The sequence below is a fragment of the Ovis canadensis genome, chromosome 21 (genome assembly GCF_042477335.2).
Source record: "Ovis canadensis isolate MfBH-ARS-UI-01 breed Bighorn chromosome 21, ARS-UI_OviCan_v2, whole genome shotgun sequence".
Classification (NCBI taxonomy): domain Eukaryota; kingdom Metazoa; phylum Chordata; class Mammalia; order Artiodactyla; family Bovidae; genus Ovis; species Ovis canadensis.
In genome coordinates, this window is record NC_091265.1 from 62,077,616 (window position 1) to 62,100,256 (window position 22,641).

The 22,641-nt window shown below is 57.2% G+C and overlaps 1 protein-coding gene across 2 annotated transcripts in view; it reads left to right on the plus strand.

Annotated features, from left to right (window-relative positions):
- LRP5 (LDL receptor related protein 5) overlaps window positions 1–22,641 on the plus strand; it is a 123,231-nt gene that overhangs the window by 59,865 nt on the left and 40,725 nt on the right. For both annotated transcript variants that reach the window (XM_069565604.1, XM_069565605.1), the window contains exons 6-7: window positions 12,610–13,006; window positions 14,769–14,940. In XM_069565604.1, coding sequence (XP_069421705.1) covers window positions 12,610–13,006; window positions 14,769–14,940 — 569 coding nt within the window. The remainder of the gene's footprint in view (window positions 1–12,609; window positions 13,007–14,768; window positions 14,941–22,641) is intronic.

Sequence of the window (22,641 nt, forward strand, 5' to 3'; positions counted from 1 at the left end):
TGGACAGAGGAGCCTGGTGGGCTACAGTCCACGGGATCACAAAGAGTCCAACATGACTGAGCGACTAACATTTTCACTTTTCAATCATGTGATGGCTTTCTGTGTGCAGTGTTCCTTTTATGGAACCTTAACTCATGTGCCGGCTGTGTGATCTTGGGAAATTGGCTCAGCCTCTCTGTGCTTCCATTTCCTCAGCAGTAAAAAGGGATGATCAGCTTCCCTGGTGGCTCAGACGGTAAAGAATCTGCCCACAATGTGGGAGACCTGGGTTTGATCCCTGGGTTGGGAAGATCCCCTGGAGGAGGGTGTGGCAACCCACTCCAGTATTTTGCCTGGAAAATCCCCATGGACAGAGGAGCCTGGCGGGCTATTGTCCACAGGGTCGCAAAGACTTGGACACGACTAAGCGAGGAGTAAGCATGTAGTACCTGATTCATGGGGTTGTTGAGAGGAAGGCCTGGCTGCCTAACAAACATGAGCTGTGCTTGAATTTGGACTTGAACTTGGAGTCAGGCAGGCATGATGGCAGGAGAGCAGTTCTTCCATGGACATTTGGAATCAGAAGTAGATGTGGATGCCAACTGGTACCCAGAGGAGCTGGGAAGGGGGGCCCAGTGTTTGGGGAGCCCTCTTCGCCTAGCCAGTTGGAGAGCCAGGCCTGTGGCTCTCCTTTCTGGGGATGAAGGCCAGTGTTGAGCTAGAAGGATTCTGGATCGGGGCAGGGGCCTGGCTGTGTTGGAATTACCATCACCCATGTGACATCCAGGTTCCCGGCCCCAGCAAACCTCCATGACAAGGGACTAGGTGTGGGTGGCTGAGGGCTGCCTCCGCCCTGGATGCGTGCCCAAGGCAGCTGCCGGGTGGCCGGTCGGGAATCACCCGCATGGCCGGAAACTTCTCACGATGGGAAGCCAGGGTCTCGGGCGTGACTTGCGGATTCACCCCAGGTGCCTGACCTTTTATGCTTGTGTCTGTGTGCTAGTCACTCAGTTCTGTGCGACTTTTTGTGACCCCGTGGACTGTAGCCCTCCAGGCTCCTGTCAGTGGGATTCTCTAGGCACGAATACTGGAGTGGGTTACCATTTCCTCCTCGAGGGGATCTTTCCGACCCAGGGATCGAACCCAGGTCTCCTGCATTGCAGGCGGATTCTTTACCAGCTGAGCCATCAGAGAAACCCATGGAGTTGAATTTGAAGACATTTGTGTGACGTGCGTGAATCCTGTATTTTTTCCTGATTTTGAGCCAGGGAGAGCCGGCCTTGTGCAGGGGTCAGCGCCTTCCCCGGGGCAAAGCTGAGATGGGATGACGCTTGGACCCCAGCAAATGGGAGCCTGCGACATCCTGAGGCGGGTGTGGGGGCCCTCAGGGAAGTGGAGGGTGGAGTGGGGGCTGGTTCACTTGCTGCTGAATGTGCACAGAGCGGGGAGCCCGTCAGCACCCTGAGCTGCGGCCTCCTCACTAGTGACGTGGGGAGATCGGAGCACGGCCCTCAGCGGGGCTGGATCGGGTGTCGGGAGAGGCAGAGCCGGCTGGGCGGGGGGCACGCAGACAGGACGGGAGCCCCGGGACTCCCTGCCTGTGGGCCAAGGAGCGTCTCTTTTCCCACAGCCCCCTGGGCGGGGAGGTGACACCCACTGGCTTTGGGGGCCCGTGTTTCCAGAGACCCAGGGAGGCGCCTGTGGGTTCCGAGACTGGAGTGGATGTCCCAGCAAGTGGCCCTCCTCCGCCTTGGCCTTGCTGGGGGCTGAGTGAAGCCTGGGGGGAACCGAGTGACTCTGGTCCTTGAGGCGGGGAGCCCGCCCTGGGCCAGGAGCCCGGTCCGGGCCCGACCGCGAGCCCGCGTGCCCTCCAGCGCCAGCCTCCCCGCCCCCTCCCTGGCAGCCACGCCGACGGAGGTGCCCGGCTGGCTTTGGTTTTCCCCATGTTTTTCCAATTATGTGGAATGGGCTAAAAACAGCAGTAGCGGGGCCTTATTTGGGAGTTACCACCACCGGCCCAAGGCCCTTGCTCTTGCCGCTGCTCCCAGCCGCTCCGGGGCCCGCCCCTCGGGGGACCTGCCCTGTTCTTCTGACTTCTGTCCCTGGGCCTTCCTTATGCCCATGGGACAACCCCCTCCTCAGGGCCTGAGTGACCTGGGCAGGTGACCTGCGGGCCCATGTCTGGGGCATGTGGCTCCGCTACCCGGGGGTGGCCAGGCAGTGCTGGGGCGTCATTCTCCGTACCCTCAGCCCAGGCCTTTCCAGATGAGGCGGGGGCCTGCTGATTGACGGCCCGCCTGGTGCACCTCGCCAGGAAGGAGTTTTAACAGATGTTCGTGGGGACAGGAGACGAAAGGGCGGCGGAGATGTGGCTGGGCGGGGGTAGCCGGAGGGACAGAGGCGCCTACTGTCGGGCTGACAACTGGGCCCCTCGCGTCCGTCCGTCTGTCCGGGAGGATTAGCCGAGGCTCAGGCCCGAGGGATAAGGGGTGCGTTTGTTCCCAGCCTGGCTGTCTTGTCACTTATCGGGGAAGTAGGTCGAAGGGAAAAGAAAGGAGGCCCTTGTGGCCCAGGCCGTCGCCGCCCGGGCAGTGATTGGCGTCGACTCTGCAAACAGAAGGCAGCTGCTGTTCTCAGCCACGGACCGTGAATTTTTAATAGCAAGAAAATCAGATTCCACCGTCCCAAGAAATGGTGTCACAAGCCCAAGTGCTGACTTTTTTTTTTTTTTTAAAGAAATTGAGGTATTTAATATGACTTGCAGACAGTAAAACGTGCAGGTTCTAAGTGTAGATTTTGATTAGTGCTGACAGTTGTATACATCTGCATAACCACCACCCCACACCAGATACAGAAGACTTTCACCACCCGGAAAGTTCCCCGGTGCCCTGGGCAGCCTCCCGCCATAAACCAATTCCCCCACCCCCATCCCCCCCACCGAGGCGGCCGCTGTCCTGACTTCCATCAGCACGGATTAGTTTTGCCTGTTCCGGAACGTCATAGAAATGGAACCACACAGCATGTGTTCTTTTGTGTCTGAGTCTGAAGACTAACTTTTAAAACTAATAGAAGAGGAGAGGGGAGCCTGCCATATTCTTTGAAAGAAAAACGTGACATTGTGGGTCTGGGGCCTTGGACAGGCGGGTGTCCTGGGTGTGGTCAGATGCATGGACACCCGTGTCCACTGGCCACAGTGAGACTGCAGTCACTCCACATGTAGCCCCCACCCTCCCAGCCTGTCCGACGTGCCCCTTGCTTCTGCAGCCGCGCCCACCTCCAGCCTGGCCCTGGACCGACCCTGGGGGCTGAGACGGGTCCCCTCAGGGACACATTCTGTGCTCTCAAGGTCCGGCCGCTAGTGGACGGGCGCCCCAGCCCCCAGCACCTCCTGGGGGCTAGGAGTGACACTGTATGAGGTAGGCTCTCTGGCCAGCCTGCGTTGTCCACACGCACCGTCAGAGGCACAGAAGGAGGGGCAGAGACGAGACCTGAGCCCATGCAGCCTGGCCCAGGGTCTGTGCCCAACACTCCCCTGCCCCGCCCGGGCCCCAGGGACGTCTGCCTGCCGTGCACCAGAGTCGTCTAGGGATGCTTCTGGTCTGCCTGGGCTCAGAGTGACCCCTCTGTGGGCTTTCTAAAGAACGGAGCCTGAAGAGGTGGGACGGAGCCTTCCTCATGCAAGTCCTGGGCTCTTTGCCAGCCCCCCACCCCACATTCCTGCCTTTCAGGGAGCCTGGCTGCCCACTTCTCATTTGCCCATCCAACCACACTCTGTTGGAACACGTCTCTCTCGTTCCCAGCCTTGCGTGGGGGCCTTATCCACACCTGAGTCCTACCCGTGAGGAACGGGCCAGCTTGCCTGCTCAGGGTCACTCAGGAGGGAAATGGGGCTGAGGGTGAGGTTGGGTGTGACCCCCAGGCGGTGCTGCCTGTGGAGGGCCAGGTGAGGGGCCTGGGGATGGGACCGGAGGCAACTGGCTGTGGGGGGGTTGCAGAGCTGGCACTGACCTGGCCACTGTCCAGTGACCCCCAGGCCTCAGGGCGGGGTGACCCCCGTCCCAGAGCCGTGCACGCAGGCCCAGCCCCCAGGCCAGGGTGCCTACCCGGCCCCTGGTTCCCAGGGGCCGGAGCCTCCCTGCAGCCTGGCTGGCAGGCCTGAGGTGGGCCGTGCGGGGGGACAGCTGCTTGCGCCTCAGGTTTCCAGCGGAGCCAGCGTCCGGCCCGGCCACTTCCTCTGTGCCTTGTGACCCTGTGGTCGCTCAGCGCGGTTTCCTGGGCTGGGGTGCCGGCCTGTGGTCTCAGTGTTTGTCCAACTGCTTACCCCAGGGGGGCAGTGGAGAAAATCAATTGCTAAAAAACAAAAACAAGCCTGCTGCCTGCCTGCTGTGAAGCTGTTTATGGCCTTAGAAGCTGCAGCATGGACCGCGGCCTACGCTGGGCCCGGCTCTGCCTGTGTGGGTCTGGGCCCGGGTCACGGTCGAGGCTGGCTCTGCCTCCCATGGGGGCAGCGAGGGGAGACGGACGCAGGAGACCCGAGAGCCAGGACGGGGGCTGAGGACGCGCAGGCAGGCGGAGAGGCATCTCTGGCAGGAGGAGCCTTCCGGGGTGGTGCGGTCTTGGGGGAGCCGTGAGGTGTGAGCCTCGTCCTTCCCGCGGGGGGCCGTGACCTTGGAGCTAGCTACAGGTGGTTCAGCAGGGGACAGGGTGCTGTCCACCCTGCCTGCTGGGTTGGGGGGGCAGGGAACTCACAGGCCCCACCCCTTCCGTGTATGGTGATGTGGTCAGTCCAGGCCCTGGGATGCACTCTTGTTTTGCCCATCGTGAAAAGTCTGTTTTCCGAGTTGAGGTGTGGAAGGGGTTAACCCTGAGGCCCTCTCAGGTGGTCCCCACACCGGACGACCGCCGCCAGCAGCGTCCTCCTGGTCCGCCAGGGCTGTGGGCGCTTCTTCCCTCTCCCTCCTTTCTCCTGTTCTTCAGCTCAAATAGCTCAGAACCTGGAGGCCGAATATATCCCCCCCCCACCCCCCTACCCTCGTGGCAATTTAGTGGAGAGCTAGGGCACTCCCTGCCAGGTCACCCTTGAGAAAGCCATCGTGGGTCTCTGGAATGAAGACCATCGCCCCACCTAGTCTGTGAGATCCCCTTGGGATAAACTTGTGCGTCATCTTTTAAAGCCTTTGTTTTTCTTCTTTTGAAGTGACATTTGTGTTAGCTGTAGGAAGGAAAACATAAAAAATAACTGGAGAAAATTTAAAACTCTCATAATTTTGCCACCTAGAGTGTTCTTGCCTGGAGAATCCCAGGGACGGGGGAGCCTGGTGGGCTGCCGTCTATGGGGTTGCACAGAGTCGGACATGACTGAAGCGACTTAGCAGCAGCAGCAGCAGAGATAGCTGCTGTTACTATTTTGAAGTGTGTTTCTTGTCCTTTTATCTATTTATTTATTTGGCTGTCACACGTGGGATCTTAGTTTCTTGACCAGTGATCAAATCCGTGCCGCCTACAATGGAAGCAAGGCGTCCTAACCACTGGACCCCCAGGGCAGAGGGAGCACCCTGTCCTTTCTCCTGTGCCCGCATTCACATCTTGCGTGATTTGTTCAGATCGTGTGTGTAGTAGTATCATGCTGACTTTGCCGCCTACCACCTCCCCAGCCTGTCCTGGCCCCGCCTTCTCCAGAGGGTGCCGTTGGGGCTTGTGTAACGATTGACCTAGACTCCAGCCCCTTCATATATGTAATGCTTTCCTGGTGGCTCAGAGGGTAAAGCGTCTGCCTGCAATGCGTGAGACCTAGGTTCGATCCCTGGGCTGGGAAGATCCCCTGGAGAAGGAAAAGGCAACCCAATGCGGTACTCTTGCCTGGAGAATCCCATGGACAGAGGAGCCTGGTGGGCTACAGTCCACGGGGTCACAAAGAGTCGGACACGACTGAGCAACTTCACTTTCACTTTTTTCCCTTTAGTGAGATCTCTAGGTTCTTTACAGGTTCTTCCTTTCGGGTTTGGGTTTTGCTGTTTTCACGAAGCCTTGGGGACCCTCTGTGATGGAGAACCCACGTGCGTTTCTAGCTGCTGCTTTGGGCTGGCTTCTCGGAGGGGAAGTTGCCTGGTCAGAGGGTCCCTAACCCACACTGCCATCCAGGAAGCGTGCAAGAGACAGTCCCCTGGGAGGTGGGGACCTACTGACCCAGCTGGTAGCAACAGTCCTCTCACTTCTACCTGCAAGAATCCTCCTGCAATGCAGGCGGCCCAGGTTCGATCCCTGGGTCAGGAAAATCCCCTGGAGAATCCCATGGACAGAGGAGCCTGGTGGGCTACAGTCGATGAGTTCACAGAGTCAGACACAATTGAGCGACTAACGCTTGGGCGTCCCTGGTGGCTCAGATGGCCAAGTTACCAAGAAGTTATCCGTTTGTTGTGTTTATTGCTTGTGATTTTTGTCTTCTATTAGTTTGTGTTTATGGACTTTGCCCGTTTATTATTGGGGTCTGGGTAGTTTTCTTGTTGATTTATATGCCTTTTAACTTTCTTTAAAATAATTAACGGACTTTATTTTTCAGGCAGTTTTAGGTTTACAGGGGAGTGGAGTGGAGAGCACTTGGAGGCCCTCTGTGTCCCCCCTCAGTCCTGACGTGGTTTCCCATGTTGTCAGACTATAGTTCTGACGCTGTAAAAGTCACACGTACTGTCCCACGGAAGGATTAGCAAACCCCAGCCCCCACCCGTGGGCCAGAGGGCTCGCGGCCTGTTTGGGGGCAGCTGTGGGCTAAGCTTGGTCTTTACACAGTTGAACGAAGATCATGAGAGGAGTGTTTGGTGACCTGGGAAAGCGGTAGGGCCTTCAGGTTTTGGCGCCCACGTAGGACGCTTTGCTTGCACGCCTTTGCTGACGCGTCAACTGTGGCAGCTTCTACACGGTGGTGGAGCCGAGGGGCCGTGAGAGGCAGCTGTGGCCTTGCAGAGCCTGGAGCGTTTGCTGTCCGCCCCTGGATGGAAGGCGCACAGAGCCCTGTGGGGACTGGAAGGCAGGCCGGAGGGTGTGGAGATGACGCTGTTCACGGGGGCTTCCTCTGGCCTCGGTCCCGGGGGGCTCTGTGTGTCTCGTGGCCAGGCTCTGCCACCCCCACTGCCTGCCCTTTCCACAAGGCTTCCTTGCAGACAAGGGTGGGCTCGGAGCTGCCCCGGCATTCAGCGTGCAGAAGGTATTCAGAGTAGAGTCGTGGTCTGCTGGTCCACCCTCGGCGGGTACCCAGCCTCCGAGCTCAGATCGGACCCCACGGAAAGGGGGCGGTGGAGGGTTGCCCCACGCCTGCCTGCAGGGCTGCAGAGTGGCCTCCACAGCGCCCCTGTGTCTGGAGTTCCTGCCCTTGAACCCGTCCTTCTGTGGAAAGTGTCCCCCCACCCCGTGCTCCCCAACTGTTGGGAACAGAATCATATCCCCCCCAAAAGACAACGGTGAAGTCCGCAGCCTTGGAACCTGTGGATGTGACCTGATTAGGAGATAGTCTCTGCAGCGGGAACCAAGACAAGGTCGTGCTATGCTTGGATGGGCCCGACAGCTGGGGATCAGTCATCTTCTCGGAGGGCTGCTTAGACACAGACCCCGGGGAGGAGGGCGAGTTAAGATGGAGGCAAGCAGCCACAGCCCAGGGGGCGTCGGGGACTGCTGGCAATGACCAGAAGCTGCAAGAGGCTGAGAACGGCTCTTCCCAGACTCTTTCGCGGGAGCTTGGCCCTGCCAGCACCTTGATTTTGAATATTTAATTTGTTTATGTTTATTTTATTGATGGATTGATATTTATTTTGTTTATTTTACTGAGTTGGCTGTGCCGGGTCTTAGTTGCAGCATGTGGGATCTAGCTCCCCTACCAGGGATCGAACCTGGGCTCCCTGCATTGGGAGTGCAGAGTGTTGTTAGCCACTGGACCACCAGGAAGTCCTCAGCACCTTGACTTTTGACTTCTGGCCTCTGGGACTGTCAGAGAAGCAGTCTCTGCTGAAAAGAGCTGCCCAGTTTGCGGGGGATGTGGCTGCAGTGCTCGTTTGTGGGGATGGTGGCTCGGTCTGGATGCTATGTTGTCAGGGAGGAGGGCTTGAGCTGGATGAGTCCCTGGCGTCGGGCTCTCCCTCCTGTCTGCTTATCCATTTTGAGGCGAACACTCTGCCGGGGAGGGCTGTGTCCCGAGCCCCATGCCTGACCCCAAGGCAGGGGTGCGCCCCTCTTTCCCGCGTGGGTGGATGCAGGGGGGAGGGCAGCGGTCAGAAGCCGGCCGAGGAGGCTCCAGGGACTGCTGCCCAGACAGCAAGGGAAGCTTTCACTTTCTTCGGCAGAGCCGCGGGGCAGGCTATTTGTTTAAACAACCCCAAAGAAAACCATTTGGCCAAACTGTTAAGTTTCTAAACAGTTTACTTCCCTGGTGTTTAAACAAAGTCCTCCCCAGGCCCTGTGTCTGGTCCCAGGGAGGGGGTTGGCCTCTCTTCCTGCTGGGCCGGCCCAGCGCCCTGCGCCCACTCCAAGGCCAGCTGCTACTTGTGCCTCCCCACAAACAACCCTGGAGGTCGCCCCGGTGAGTGTCTGCCGACCAAGGGTTCCAGGCCCGCTTTGGGGTCTTCTCTCTGCAGCTGCCCTGCTGACCTGGCCCGGGACAGCACTCCCCATGTCTCCGTGTTGGGCTTTGCCTGCTCAGACCTTCAGGCTGACCAGGGCCAGACCTTGGCTTTCTCCTGGGGGTCCTGGTCTCTGTGTGTGTGGTTTTTTTTTTTTTTTTTTGCAAAGCTCAACTAAAAACCTCAAAGGCTCCGTGGCCCAAGGGGTGTCAGAGGAGCCCCCCAACCCCGGTTTGGAGTCAGTCAACACCTACAGATTTATCCCAGCGTTTAATTGCTGCCTCAGCCACAGAGACTTGATTCTAGGAAACACTGATGATTGGGCTTCCTGATGGTGGGGTGTGCTCGAGGCTTTGTATTGACTGGTTACCTGAGGGCTGGGTCTGGGCACACTTCGCCCCTGGTGGCTCTGCGCCCATCGGGGACAGGTTGCTGGAATCTGTTGCATCCAGGGTCACAGCCCTGTGGATCCCAGAGGCTCCTGCTGGAGCCCAGAGCCCTAGTCTCAGCCAGCCCCCTTCGCAGGTGCCCATGACCCCTGCTTTCCTCCCAGCGCTGGTTCATTAACGGTCTTGCTCACTGAAGATCTGTGCCCTGTAACTGCAGGAGCACTCTGCGGGCAGTTCCCGTATCTCTTCTGTCCACTCCCAACCCCAGAACGTGGTTTGGGGCCTGGCCTGAAGCTGCTGCCCACAAAGCCACTGGTGGGGCAACCAGGCCTGCTGGGCCAGTGCACTGACCTTGGGCTTCCTGCATGTGCCAGCTCCGGGGATTGAAGTGTTCATGGTACCTTATTTTTCCCACTTGCTGCTGTGTGTCCTTGGGTGAAGAGCTTAACCTCTCTGTGCGGCGGGATTCCTCTGCAGTAAAACAGAGCATGAATCCACCTCAGAGGTTGTTGTGAGGATGGTGCTATCTTGGATAACTGTGTCTGTAGGATCATGGGAACAGGGATGGGTGAAACAGGCTCAAAATATGTTTGGGAACCGAGTGTCTGGTTCCCTAAGGAACCAGCATTTTCTGGGCAATCTCACCAGCTCCCATGGGGGCAGATTAAGGCAGAACCCACCATAGAGTTTGGTTTATGGTTCTCCTTGATATCAGGGCTAGATGGGGACTTCCATCAGGTCAGGCTGAGTCTTCACTCTAAATGAGGAAACCAAGGCCCAGAGAGGGCTAGAGAGCTGCCCCAAGTCACACTGCAGGAGCGGGTCCAGGAAGTATCTGCCCTGAATTCTCTCTGCTTGTCCTGGGATATTGGCACCTGCTCTAGGCAGGGCCTTGTGTTGGGGGGCTGCAGAGAGCAGAGCCGAGTATGGGCCAGCATCCCTGTGAGGCAGTAGGTGGGGTGCCTGTGTGTGTGGTCCCTCTGACCACTTGGAGGGGAGGCAGGGATGGCTTCCTGGAGGAGGAGGCGGCCCGTGACCTGGCCCTTGAAAAGCAGCCCTGATGTTACTAGGACGTTTTGGGAATGAAGCCCAGCAGAACTCCCCTCCTCTCTGTCCGCCATACACCAAGCCAGAACTTGCATCAGCACATCTAGCTAAAGCTGGGTTCGGGGAGGTTTCCATGAAGCCGGGTGCCTGGGCACCTTCTCCAGCACTCCCTGCACCTCCCGTTTTACCCCATCTGCCTCAGTTTCCCCAGCCCTCAGTTCGTGAAGCCGTTGCTGTCCGTGAGCACCCTCTAGTGGGGGAATTGGGTTACGAACACGGGGCCTTGGATCAAGTTCCTGCCCTCACTGGAAACGCAAGGCAGGGTGACCCCAGAATCCCTCCGCAAAACAGCGGGTTCCGAGGGCTCCACCCTGAGTCAAGAAGCTGATCGGCTGTTTGAGGCCTGTGGCTGGACCAGGCGTGAGGAGACCCGCGCAGTTGGGTGCAGAGCCCGGTCCTGGGGGCCTAGGCATGAGGGGTGCCGGGTTGGTCCCCACCCTGTAGGCAGCCCTCCCTGCTGTGTGACTTCAGCCGGGTCCTTGCCTGTTCTAGGCCTTTCGTCAGACCAGGCAAGGGGCCCCCGGAGTGCCAGAGGTGGCTTCTGAGCATAATCTTTTTGCTTCTGTGGATCCTCGAGACCAGAAGGGGCCAGAGTGAGTGAACGGGTGGTGGTGGGGGAGGGCCACATCCTGGCCCCAGCAGCCTCTCGGGGTATCCGGGTCAGGGCTGGCCAGCACCCCCGGAGCCCTACACACAAGGCTCTGTGCAGTAGCACGCGAGGCTACCTCGGCCGAAAGTTCTGATGACTCCCTGGGATGATCCAGGACGTGTTTTGTTCAGGGCAGATTCTGCTCAGAGGCCGAGACTGTCTTTGCCAATGATTTATCTGACACAGGTTCACCATGGGGAACTATGATTTATGCTGTTAATAGTTCACAAGTTGGTACTGTAAGGAATACTGTCTCTTAATAAGTCAATGAAGAAATAATATCATTGTTTTATCACTAAGTCGTGTCCGACTCTGCGATCCTAGGAGTGCAGCACTCCAGGCTCCCCTGTCCTTCAGTGTCTCTTGGAGTTTGGTTGGTGATGCCATCCAGCCATCTCATCTGCTGCCCCCGTCTCTTTTTGCCTTCAATCTTTCCCGGCATCAGGGTCTTTTCCAATGAGTCGACTTTTCCCATCAGGTGGCCAAGTATTGAAGCTTCAGCTTTAGCATCAGTCCTTGCAATGAATATTCAGGGTTGATTTCCTTTTACAATGGACTGATTTTTGTTCTTGCGGTCCAAGGGATGCTCAAGAATCTTCTCCAGCACCACAGTTCGAAAGCATCCATTTTTTGGTGCTTAACCTTCTTTATGGTCAGCTCTCACATCCCTGTACTCAAAACCAGTTACATTATTGTTCCAGGCAAAGGGGAGGCAAGAGCAGTTAAGGTGCGCCTTTCAACGAGCTGTTTCTCTGTAGAGTCAATCCATCCAGTTAAAAGCTGCATATCGGCTGCTGGCTCAGGTCCCTTGCTAGTGGGCAGCAGCGCCTTTTGGGTGGGCAAGGTGGGCTGCTATCAAGGTCATCACTCAGGGGCCTTACGCGGCTCTCCCATGGTCTGTGTGGAGGAGCCTTTCCAGGGCAGGAACAGCTGTTTTCTCCCTTCCTGAGATGGCCGCACGCTTTCACAGCACTGCTGACCGGGAGTAGCCTGGGCATGGCTGGAGCTCTCAAGATCTCTGGAGAGCAGTGTAGGTCAGCCAAGCATCTCCTTGCCCAGGACTCACAGACTTTCAGTATTTAGAGTCTAAATGTCCTTTGAGTCATCGTCCCTATCAAGAAGCCCCCCAGCAGAGCCTGGAGTCTGTGACCAGCTGAACTTATCAGCCATGAAAGGTATCGATGACGTCACCCTGGCTTGGCTTCCTCCATGTAAACAGATTCACCTTTAGATCAAAACAGCTTCACTGTAAATAAGCCGATTGGAAATCACAGCAAATCAGTAACACAACAAAGCACAATATGGCCAGGGTGACAAAGGGGAAGGCGCTTACCGGTGTTGGTGAGATGGCCACCTGGGAGGACAGACTTGTGATGGTGTGCGTGGTCACGGGACTTGAAGCTGCCTTGCTGGGTGGGTATAGGGAGGCAGGGTGGGCTTCAGGGAAGAGGTGGCATTTGAGTCCAGTGGGAGCTTTGAGGAGTATGGTGAGCAAGCAGGGCCTGGAGCCCAGAGCCTGGGCAGGACTGGTTACTGGGGCTGTTTGTGGCCAGGAGAGGGGCTTGCAGGGGAGAAGGCGGACTGAGCAGGAAGCAGCTCTCATAGTGGCTGAAGTCAGATGGCTGTGTGGCTTTCGACTGGCTGCTTAACCTTTCTGTGCCTCTGTTTTCTGTAAGACGGTGATAGAAGTAGCGCCAGATGAACTAGGGATCATGTAGGAAGATCCCGTGAATATTCCCTAACCTTACCTGCCCCAGGAAGGAAGCCCCCGGGACCTGGCCAAGCCCCTCCCCTGCTGCAACCCCCACCCCCACCCCCTCCCTGCAGGCCCGCTGTGCTGCCCGCCTCTGACCCCACTGCTCGTGTGTGTCGGTCACAGGGGCAGAGGAGGTGCTGCTGCTGGCCCGGCGGACAGACCTGCGGAGGATCTCGTTGGACACGCCGGACTTCACGGACATCGTGCTGCAGGTGGACGACATCCGGCACGCCATCGCCATCGACTACGACCCGCTGGAGGGCTATGTCTACTGGACAGACGATGAGGTGCGGGCCATCCGGAGGGCGTACCTGGACGGGTCGGGGGCGCAGACGCTGGTCAACACCGAGATCAATGACCCTGACGGCATCGCGGTTGACTGGGTGGCCCGCAACCTCTATTGGACCGACACCGGCACCGACCGCATTGAGGTGACGCGCCTCAACGGCACCTCCCGCAAGATCCTGGTGTCCGAGGATCTGGACGAGCCCCGTGCCATCGTGCTGCACCCCGTGATGGGGTAAGGCTGGGAGGGGCCGCTGGGAGCCAGGCTGAGGGGGGCCGGGGGTCCCGGAGCTTTCTCCCCTTCAGGAGGAAGCCGATGTCTAGTTTAGGAGAGCTTGCCTTTCTAATGAGCTCCCAGGTGACGGGCTGATCTGGGAACCAGACTGAGAAGCTCCAACACAGAGCTTGGCTAGGTTTATAGAAAACCCTAGAGACCTTGGGTAAGTCATTTCTCACCCTGGGCTTCAGTCTCCTCACCTGCTGTGCACCATGAAATATTTGGGCCAGCAGTGGTGGCCAGAGTGACAGCCACCGCAGCCCTTACTCCACGCGTGCCGAGTCTCTTCTGTGCACGTTCCGTGCTGCAGGCACGTTTCCCGCTTGCCCTCACCTGCCGGGGCAGGTCCGTTGGAAGACGCTGAAGCCCAGAGAGGTTAAGTGACTTGCCCAAGGTCACACAGCTGGGAGACGGGACTTAGACCTGGCAGTCTGGTTCCAACTTTCCCCTGTAGGATTCTGTGAATCTTGTCCATCAGGGTAGGAGCCTTTCTGAGACACCCTCCGGCCCCAGCCGCTCAGAGGGTAGCAGCTGAGCACCTTCCTGCAGCTTCATGACTGAGAAAGGAAACTGGCAGACCCCAAGTTGGGGGGCGGGGAGCCCTGAGAGCTCTTGAGGGCTGGGGTTGGGGCTGCAGGGAAGCTTCCTGCCCTCGGTGTGGGATGGGCCCCCCTCAGTGGGCCCAAGTCCTGGGCACGGCCTGGAGGAGCTGGAAGGGCAGTCCTGGGAGGCAGCCCCAGGGGCGATCGCTGGGTGTGGGGGGTGGGTAACTGAGCTGCGCTGGCCGTAAGCATGGTAACAGGAGCACCCAGGGGTCTTCTTGTGCTCTTCCTTTTTCCCCTGGGGCTGAGGCTCCAAGTGACCTGACCCTGCAGGAGGCCTGGTGGTGGGTAGGCTTGCAGCCCTTCTGCCCGGGGAGCCTGTGCTCTCGGCCCTGCTCCGTGTGGAGCTGCCTGTCTCTAGAAGCCCAGTGGCGCGGTCCTCGGGGTGGGTCACAGGGCTGTGGCTGGACAGGCCTGGGCTTTGAGCCCTGAGCACCGTGGAGTCCAGGGTGGGGCAGACCGGCAGACAGACGCAGCTCCGTATCATCTGCCGGAGAGCAGGACTGTCCCTCGGGGAGGGCAGATGGGCATGAGAGGCCAGTCCCCTGGGTCTGCGGGGCAAGGAGGCAGGAGCTTGTCACCAGTGATGGGAGCCGGGCTCTGGGCTGGGGAGACAGGAACCTGCTCCCCCTCTGCCCTGATGGAGGCTGTCAGGTCAGTGCCTCTGCCGGCCTCACTCGGGGGCCTCATCCTCCCTTGTGAGATGGAGTTGGGTCCTTCCCAGTGCTGGGTGTGCTCAGGGCACAGTTCTGGATGCTTCCCTGGACTGAAGTGTGCACGCAGACACACAGGCATCTCACTTTGCTTCTCGGGTCAACAGACAGCCTGTTGCCTGCTGTGCTTGGCACGCAGGGCCCTTGAGCTACTTGAAGGAGGTTCCACTATGCCTCCTTCTCTCCCTCTGGGTGCTCGTTCCCTGCAGCCCCGGGACCCTCGGCGGGGTCTCTGCTGGCTGCAGTTCCAGAGCCCCGCCTGGTTAAGCCCCTGCTGTTCCCCGCAGAGCCCCTGGTGCTGCCCACAGGCTCAGGCGTGATGAGGGTGGGCACCATTTTCAGTCCCAGGGGTGGACCCGGGACATGACAGACGGGCAGCCTCACAGACGTGTGCTTCTTCTCCAGCCTCATGTACTGGACAGACTGGGGGGAAAACCCCAAAATCGAGTGCGCCAACCTGGATGGGCAGGAGCGGCATGTTCTGGTCAATACCTCCCTGGGCTGGCCCAACGGCCTGGCGCTCGACCTGCAGGAGGGCAAACTCTACTGGGGAGACGCCAAGACGGACAAAATTGAGGTGAGCTTCCCCACTGGGGATCCCCCGCTGTTCCGTGGAGGTGGGGGCACGGCCCGTCAGCCCCTGGCCCTGGGGCTTTCCACCTTCTTTGGTCCTGCCTGGAGCACGGGGCAGACCCTTCTGGTGTGTTTTTCAGTGGTGAAGGGCTGCAGGGTGAGTTTTTTGGAGGTGGCCTGAGCATTCCTGGAGGACTGGCTTGTGTGTTCCTGCCGTGGGCTATCCCCCCTTGGGTCTCAGGGTTTGCCTCTGAGCACCCAGTGAGCGCCAGCTCTGCTGCACGTCTGGGTAGATGTGCCCAGCAGATGCTTCTCCGTCTTTATGCCAAGTCGCTTCAGTCATGTCTGACTCTAGGCAGCCCCACGGACTGTAGCCCACCAGGCTCCTCTGTCCATGGGACTCTCCAGGCAAGAATACTAGAGTGGGTTGCCATGCCCTCCTCCAGGGGATCTTCCCGACCCAGGGATCGAACCTGCATCATCTCCTGGATTGCAGGTGGATTCTTTACCCCTGAGCCACCGGCTTTTCCGGTGCGCCCCTCAAAGGACAAATTTCGCAAACCTTGGGGATCAGGCCGTCAGCCCAGGTGCAGACGCCCCTCTTAGGGTCCCGTGGAGTCAGGGCTTCGGGAGAACAGCCTTGGGTGAGGGGCCGCGTCTCCTTTCCTGATGGCATCCTCGGACTCCAGGCGGGCGGGACGGTCAGAGGAGGCCCCTCCGGGTCAGCCGGCAGCAGGGCGGCTTCTGGCAGCGGTTCTGTCTCCAAGAGGTTATGCCCCGCCAGAGGCTAAGGTGCCGAGCGCCTTCTCCAGCATGTCTGGCCAGGTTGCCTTGGAGGGGAGAGGGGAGTCTCTTCAGCATGATCGCGCCCGTGGCCTGGCCGCGGGTTCCGAGCCAGGGCACCGGCAGAAAGGACCCCCACGTGGAGTCAGCCGGCTTCCCTTTGAAGCGGGCGGCGGTCCAGCTCCTGCTTCACGGGGCAGCTGCGGCGGGTCCCCCAGGGCGAGTGGGGAGGAGAACCGAGCCCTGGAGCCCACAAGGCGGGGATTCCTCTGGCCTCTGCTGGCCGGTGGTGGCAGCACGTGGATGGATCTGTGGAACAGGGTCCAGACCTTGGAGGGGTGCGGGGGTGGCAGGGGAGGGGGCTGCGAAACCTTGCAGGTGGGCCTCCTGCCGCCTCATCTGTGACAGCGTCCTGGACGGCAGGGTCAGGCCAGCCCAGGTCAGCAGCCCCTCAGGGGGCTTAGCGCGGGGTGGCTCCCAGTGTGGGGTGCGGCTGGGGATGGGCTTGGGGCCGGCTCGCCCGGGGAGACAGCCCTGAGGCGCCCTCCCCAGCCTCAGGCACCAGAGGTGGACTGGTCAATCAAGGTTGGAGCCATCTGGGGTGTGTGTGGGTGTGGGCTGCCTCCCATGCAGCCCCAGAGCTGCCTGTGACTCCTGCCCTACTTACTTGGGTCTGGAGTTCCCCTGTGGCACTTCCTTAACCCTCGTCCTGAGTCTGGAGCCCTTGGGGGTGGAAGTTCCTGCCACCGGTGATCAGCCCTTCCTGTGACTCCGGCCACACCCGGGGCCCCGGCCTGTCATCCACTTCCTGCTCCCAGTCCCTACTCCAGCCTGCCCCTGCTCTCTTGCGCCACGAAGTTCAACTTCATTGGTACAAGTATCTGGGACTTGCTGGCTCCCTATTTAGTCTCAAATCGACGGCTTCTTTGGCCCAGCATCTCCCTCCTTTTCTCTCTGACTTGCTTCTTGGTAGATGCCAAGCCCATGACACCCTAGCGAGGGTTCTCCCCCCGGCGGATCCATCCATCCAGGGCTTGTTCTCGAGGCCACATGCCCAGCTGCTCCAGCTCTCTCCCCTGGAAGCATCGGTTCCTGGGCACTCAGACTTCTTTATGGTCCAACTTTCACATCCGTACACGATGTGAAACAGCCAGAGCTTCTGACTGTATGATGAAATACATATCCCTTCATGGATCACAGCCTTGTTGTAGCAAAGGGACTTGCAGATTTCATTATGTATTTCACAAGTGTAATAAGAATAGCAATAAAGTGCTCAATAAATGTCCTGTGCTGAAGCCATCCCCTGACCCTGGCCTGTCAAAGGACTGTCTTCCATGAAACTCGTCTCTGGTGCCAAAACGGCCGGGGACCGTTGAAGGGGAGGCAGAAGTCCCGCCCTTTATTAATCCTGAAACAAGTAGAGCGCGTGCACGGCCCTGTGCGCACGCCGTGATCGGGCAAGGTCCCTGGGTGGCCGTTTCAGCCGTTCCTGAATAAGAGCAAGGTCGAGTCTTGCCCTCTGTGGCCTTGTGGTATCTTCTAAAGCTTCCTCCCTGGGGCTTCCCTGGTGGCTAAGACTGTAAAGAATCTGCCTGCCAAGCAGGAGACTGGGATTCAATCCCTGAGTCGGGAAGATCCCCTGGAGAAGGGAATGGCTACCCACTCCAGTGTCTGGAGAATGCCGTGGACAGAGGAGCCTGTCGGCCTCCAGTCCACGGAGTCACAAAGAGTTGGACACGACCGAGTGGGTAACCCTTTCAGCTTCACTTCTCCTCGGGGTTGCTCTGACACCCGGCGGCAAGAAGCAGAAGTCTCATGGGCCGACACCATAGACCTGTTTGGCCCATCTTTGAGGCAGGAAGTGTCACTTTTGTGTGGGTTACCTGGTACTTGCTGGAAGCCCTAGGGATCACCTGGACTCCTTGCGGCTCCCACCCCCACCCCGATGCCCTGGGGAGCTGATGTCCTTGCAGCTGATGTCTGCAGTCACGGTGGATGCTGGTGGGAAGTACCCAGCGGGGATCGTCCCCCCCAAGGGGGCAGGTGGGCCAAGGAGGATTTACAGACTAGGATGAAAATACATCCGGCCCCCTGCTCCTGACATCTCCTGAGTTGGTGGAGGTGACTTCCAGCACACGTGGAATAAACCCTCATTGGAGGAGCGACGGATGGGCTGTGTGTCCAGGTCCACGAACCCTGGGGAAGAAGGGTGCAGGACCCCTGAGCAACGGGGCCACAAGCTCTGCGGGTATGTGTGTAAGATCTTTTGAATTACGTGAATCAAAATAACCAGGGCAGTTTTAATTTGGGTTTTATGTGAGTATAGTTATTCCATCAGAGAGCAGAACTCTTTTTCCTTGTTTTTTTTTTTTTATTTCCAGTTATTATTATTATTTTTTTTTAATGTAGGCTATTTCTAATGTCTTTATCAAATTTGTTACAACACTGCTTCCTTTTTCTTAAAAATGTTTTGGGTATTTTTTGGCCTCGAAACATGTGGGATCCCAGCTCCCTGACCAGACATCGAATCCACACCCTCCTCATTGGATGGCGAAATCCCATCCACTGGACCACCAGGAAAGTCCCTCTTTTCCCTTTAAGAGTCATGCTTTCAAAGGATTGGTCCTGGGAATCACACCCCTTTGCCTGGCTAAGTGCTGGAAACAGCATTCAGTGTAAGGAAAGTGCACTTCAGATGACTTTTCGGGGTCCTCTGGTTTGCGGGTGGCCATGCAGATCCCACAGCAGAGGGTCCTGCCCCTTGGACATGGCTGAGGGTGAGCTGCTCTGGGGTCTGCCCACCCTTCCTCCCTGCGCACAGCTGTTGTTCTGCAGGTTGGGCAATGAGCTGCTCAGGGGATGGGTGTGTTTTTCCTGCCACCCCCTGCTTCCCCTACCTCAGACCTGGGGCTGGTGTGTTAGGTCAGCTGAGCATAGGAGGCCGGAGGCCTAGAGGTCAGAGAGAGCACGCTGCACGCGGGCCCCTTCCACATCTGGCTTGGCCATTTGGACATAACTTCCTGGAGGCATCTAGTTTCCTTTCCTGAAAATGAAGGGCAGGGGAATTTCTCGAGCAGGGATTGAAAACTGTGGACCGGAGGCCAGACTGCCTGATTTGTGCCACTATCAAATGCTTGGGGGTTTCTACACTTATCTTTTTGCTGACCTGCGTGGCTCGTGGGATCTTAGTTCCCCGACCAGGGATTGAACCTGGGCCCAGCAATGAAAGTTCCAAGTCCTAACCACTGGACCGTCAAGGAATTTCTTACACTTTTAAATGAAAACAGTCAAAGGAGTAGTATCTCATGGCATGTGAAATTTATATGAAATCCCAATTCTTCTGTTTTTTGCACAAATGAAGTGTTATTGGGACACGTTCCATTCCGTTCAGCCGCTTAGTCGTGTCCGACTCTTTGCAACCCTGTGGACTGCAGCATGCCAGGCTTCCCTGTCCCGGAGCTTACTCAAACTCATATCCGTTGAGTTGGTGATGCCATCCAACCATCTCATCCTCTGTCGTCCCCTTCTCCTCCTGCCTTCAATCTTTCCCAGCATCAGAGTTTTTTCCAATGATTCAGTTCTTCACATCAGGTGGCCAAAGTGTTGAAGCTTCAGCTTCATCATCAGTCCTTCCAATGAATATTCAGGACTGATTTCCCTTAGGATGGACTGGTTGGATCTCCTTGCAGTCCAAGGGACTCTCAAGAGTCTTCTCCAACACCACAGTTCAAAAGCATCAATTCTTCAGCACTCAGCTGTCTTCATAGTCCAGCTCTCACATCCATACATGACTACTGGAAAAACCAAAGCTTTGACTAGATGGACCTTTGTTGGCAAAGTAATGTATCTGCTTTTTTAAAAAAATATAAATTTATTTATTTTAATTGGAGGTTAGTTACTTTACAATATTGTATTGATTTTGCCATACATCAACATGAATCCGCCGCGGGTTGTCTCTGCTTTTTAATACACTGCCTAGGTTGGTCATAACTTTTCTTCCAAGGAGCAAGCGTCTTTTAATTTCATGGCTGCAGTCACCATCTGCAGTGATTTTGGAGCCTCCCAAAATAAAGTCTCTCACTGTTTCCATTGTCTCCCCTTCTATTTGCCATGAAGTGAGGGGACCAGATGCCATGATCTGAGTTTTCTGAATGTTGAGTTTTAAGCCAGCTTTTTCACTCTCCTCTTTCACTTTCAACAAGGGGCTCTTTAGTTCTTCTTCGCTTTCTGCCATAAGGGTGGTGGCATCTGCATATCTGAGATATTGGGACACACTCACGCTTATTTTAGGCTCCCTCTGTGGCTGTTTTTCTGTGACAATAACCTTATCGGCTCAAAGCTGAAAATATTTACGCTCCTTTTCAGAAACTGCTTGGTAGCCCCTCTCCTGGACGGTCTGCCTCCCGTGCTCTCTCCCGGCCCCCATGTTGTCGATCTCCCAGGTTCAGATCTGTTCTTTCTGGATTCTGTTCTGATGCGTTGCCCACCCTGGAGGCTGATGGATGGGTTCCCGTGTCTGTCTCCTTGCCCTCCATCAGAGGGCCAAGGGAAGGTGGGGGTCCCCGAGTTGGGCCCATAGGGAGCCTGGGGGGCTGACATGTGTCTCGCTATAGACAGGCCGTACTCGTCTGTTCCAGGATTTGGGAAAGGCCTGGCCCAGCAGAGTTACTTTAACAGATGTGTTGGGTTTGGTCAAGGTGTGCTGAAAGCTGCTGTGAAAAAGGCTGCTGTGGGATCATTTATTTTCTTGAGTGTTCGAGTCTTGATGTTCTTCCAAGTTGGAGGGCTTGCTGGGTGTTTCATGGGGTCTGTAATTGTGCAAAGAGGAAGCGGGGAGGGCTTCCGAGGCAGAGGGGTGCCCTGCCAGCCCAGAGCCGCGGGTCTGTGCTTGTGGTGGGAGCCACCAGCCTGGCCCTGGGGAGCAGCTCACAGCCTCCCCCACTTTGTTCTGGAAAACTGAGATGGCAGGGTGGGGGCGCACAGGCAGAAACAGGGAGGTGCTTCTGGGCAGCGTCCGCCCCCCTCAATCGTCCTGAGTCTTCCATGGGCTCACGTTCATCATTCCTAAATGTACTTCCTCACGTTGGTCAGTAGAACGTGCGCTCACTTATGTCTGGAGTGGAGTTATTAAAGGAAATGAAGAAAATGTGGACCCAGAGAAGGACGAGAAAAGTCTCTAAAGAGACACTGCTGACCCTCCGGTGTATAGCAGGCGAGTCTTTACTTTCCAGACGTGGATTGTTTTTGTTGTACTGATCTGTATCCACAGCCCCTGCCTAGCCCTGGGTATTCAGTGTCAGAGAAGGAGCAGGCGTGTTGCCTGTGTGTTTGTGAGTGTGAGACGGGCCGTGTGTTCTTGGAGACGCTCTTCCTCTTGCTATGCACTTCCTCAGGAGAGACCCCTTCCCAGGTCCAAGCGCTGTGTAAAGCGTGTGTTCACCATCTTTATGTGCCTTCGTGTTGTGGGGCCAAAACCAGAAGCAGCACCCTAGACCAGCTTGGAGTGTTCCTGCACCCATTGTCTGACCCCTGCGGCTAACCCGCAGGCCAGGAGCGGAGCCCAGAGCTCTATCCAGAAATCCTGCTGCCCGAGGTCTGCAAGCCAGCTTGTGACACAGGAGATGGTCCCTCACCTGGGCAGCTCATTGTGCCCCTTGGGGGCCTGTACCTGGCCTTCCAGTTCTGATGTAATTGCCCCTGGTTGGGGCCCAGCCACAGTTTGGTTAAGTTCCCAGGGTAACTTAGCTGCTCCCCTTAATTACAGGTGGATAGACTGAGGTCTGTGGGGTGCAGGGACTCGGCTGTGGACAGAGCAGGGGTGGGGTCCCCGGCTGCAGGGTCCCTGGCTGCCTGCCCCGCCCCCCACCGTTTGACTGTTTTGAGTTTTGTCCGGTGCTGTCCAACAACAGAGGACCAAAGTCTTTTCTGTTCAAGACGTACCCGATCTGTCTTACGTGTGTGCCACCTGCACAACAGAAGGCTTGGATCCTCTCTGATGAGCTGGAAATATAGTCTGGCTGCAGGAGGCCTGTTGAGACTTGCCTTTAATTCATCGTGTCTCTTTGGTCCTGGCCTGAGAGCCCAAAGTTCGGATGCTGCGTTTTCGTCGTCTTCCTTTGCACATCAGCTTCTATTGGATTGTCTGTCGTCACAAGCACGTCTTATCCTGTTTGTCTGTGTGTTTCGGTTGGTTAAGGCGTTCTTACGTTTGACAGTACTTTTCTCGTCTGTGGCTTTTGTGGTTGATGCTTTTAATCAGCACTACTCTTCAAGAAGATTTAGCTTTTACATCTCAGAGTCAGCGGCCACCATCGTGTGTCTGCGGGGGCTTCCCTGGTGGCTGAGCAGTAAAGAAGCCACCTGCCAATGCGGGAGATGCAGGTTTGATCCCGGGGTTGGGAAGATCCCATGGAGTAGGAAATGGCAACCCTGTCCAGTGTTGTGCCTGGGAAATCCCGTGGTCAGAGGAGCCCTATAGTCCGGGGGTCACAAAAGAGTTGGGTAGGACTTAGCGACTCAACAACAAGTATGTCTGGGGCTGGATATCGGCTTAGAGCTCTGAGCTCAGACTTAGAAGCAAAAGTGTCCTCCGAGTTCACCTGGTCCTGACCGAGCAAGAAATTAGTCCACAGGCAAGTGGGAGGCCTTGTCTGGGTTAGTGTGTTTGTGCTCCAGCCTTTTGAAACTGGGCTCTGTGTCGGGGGTGGTGATCAGTGCCTTCTCATGCTGCGTCTGGGCAGACATTGCTAATCAATGAGCCTATCCCCGGTCGGAGACCCTACACCTTGGTACTCCAGGCAGCCGTGGCCAGTCGATCAGTGATGGCGAGGCAGAGGATGCCTGTTTGCCTTGCCTGCCCCTCTCAGCACAGCTTGCACACCCAGGTCGGGGAGGCAGTAGGGAAGAGGCCCTGAATGGCACC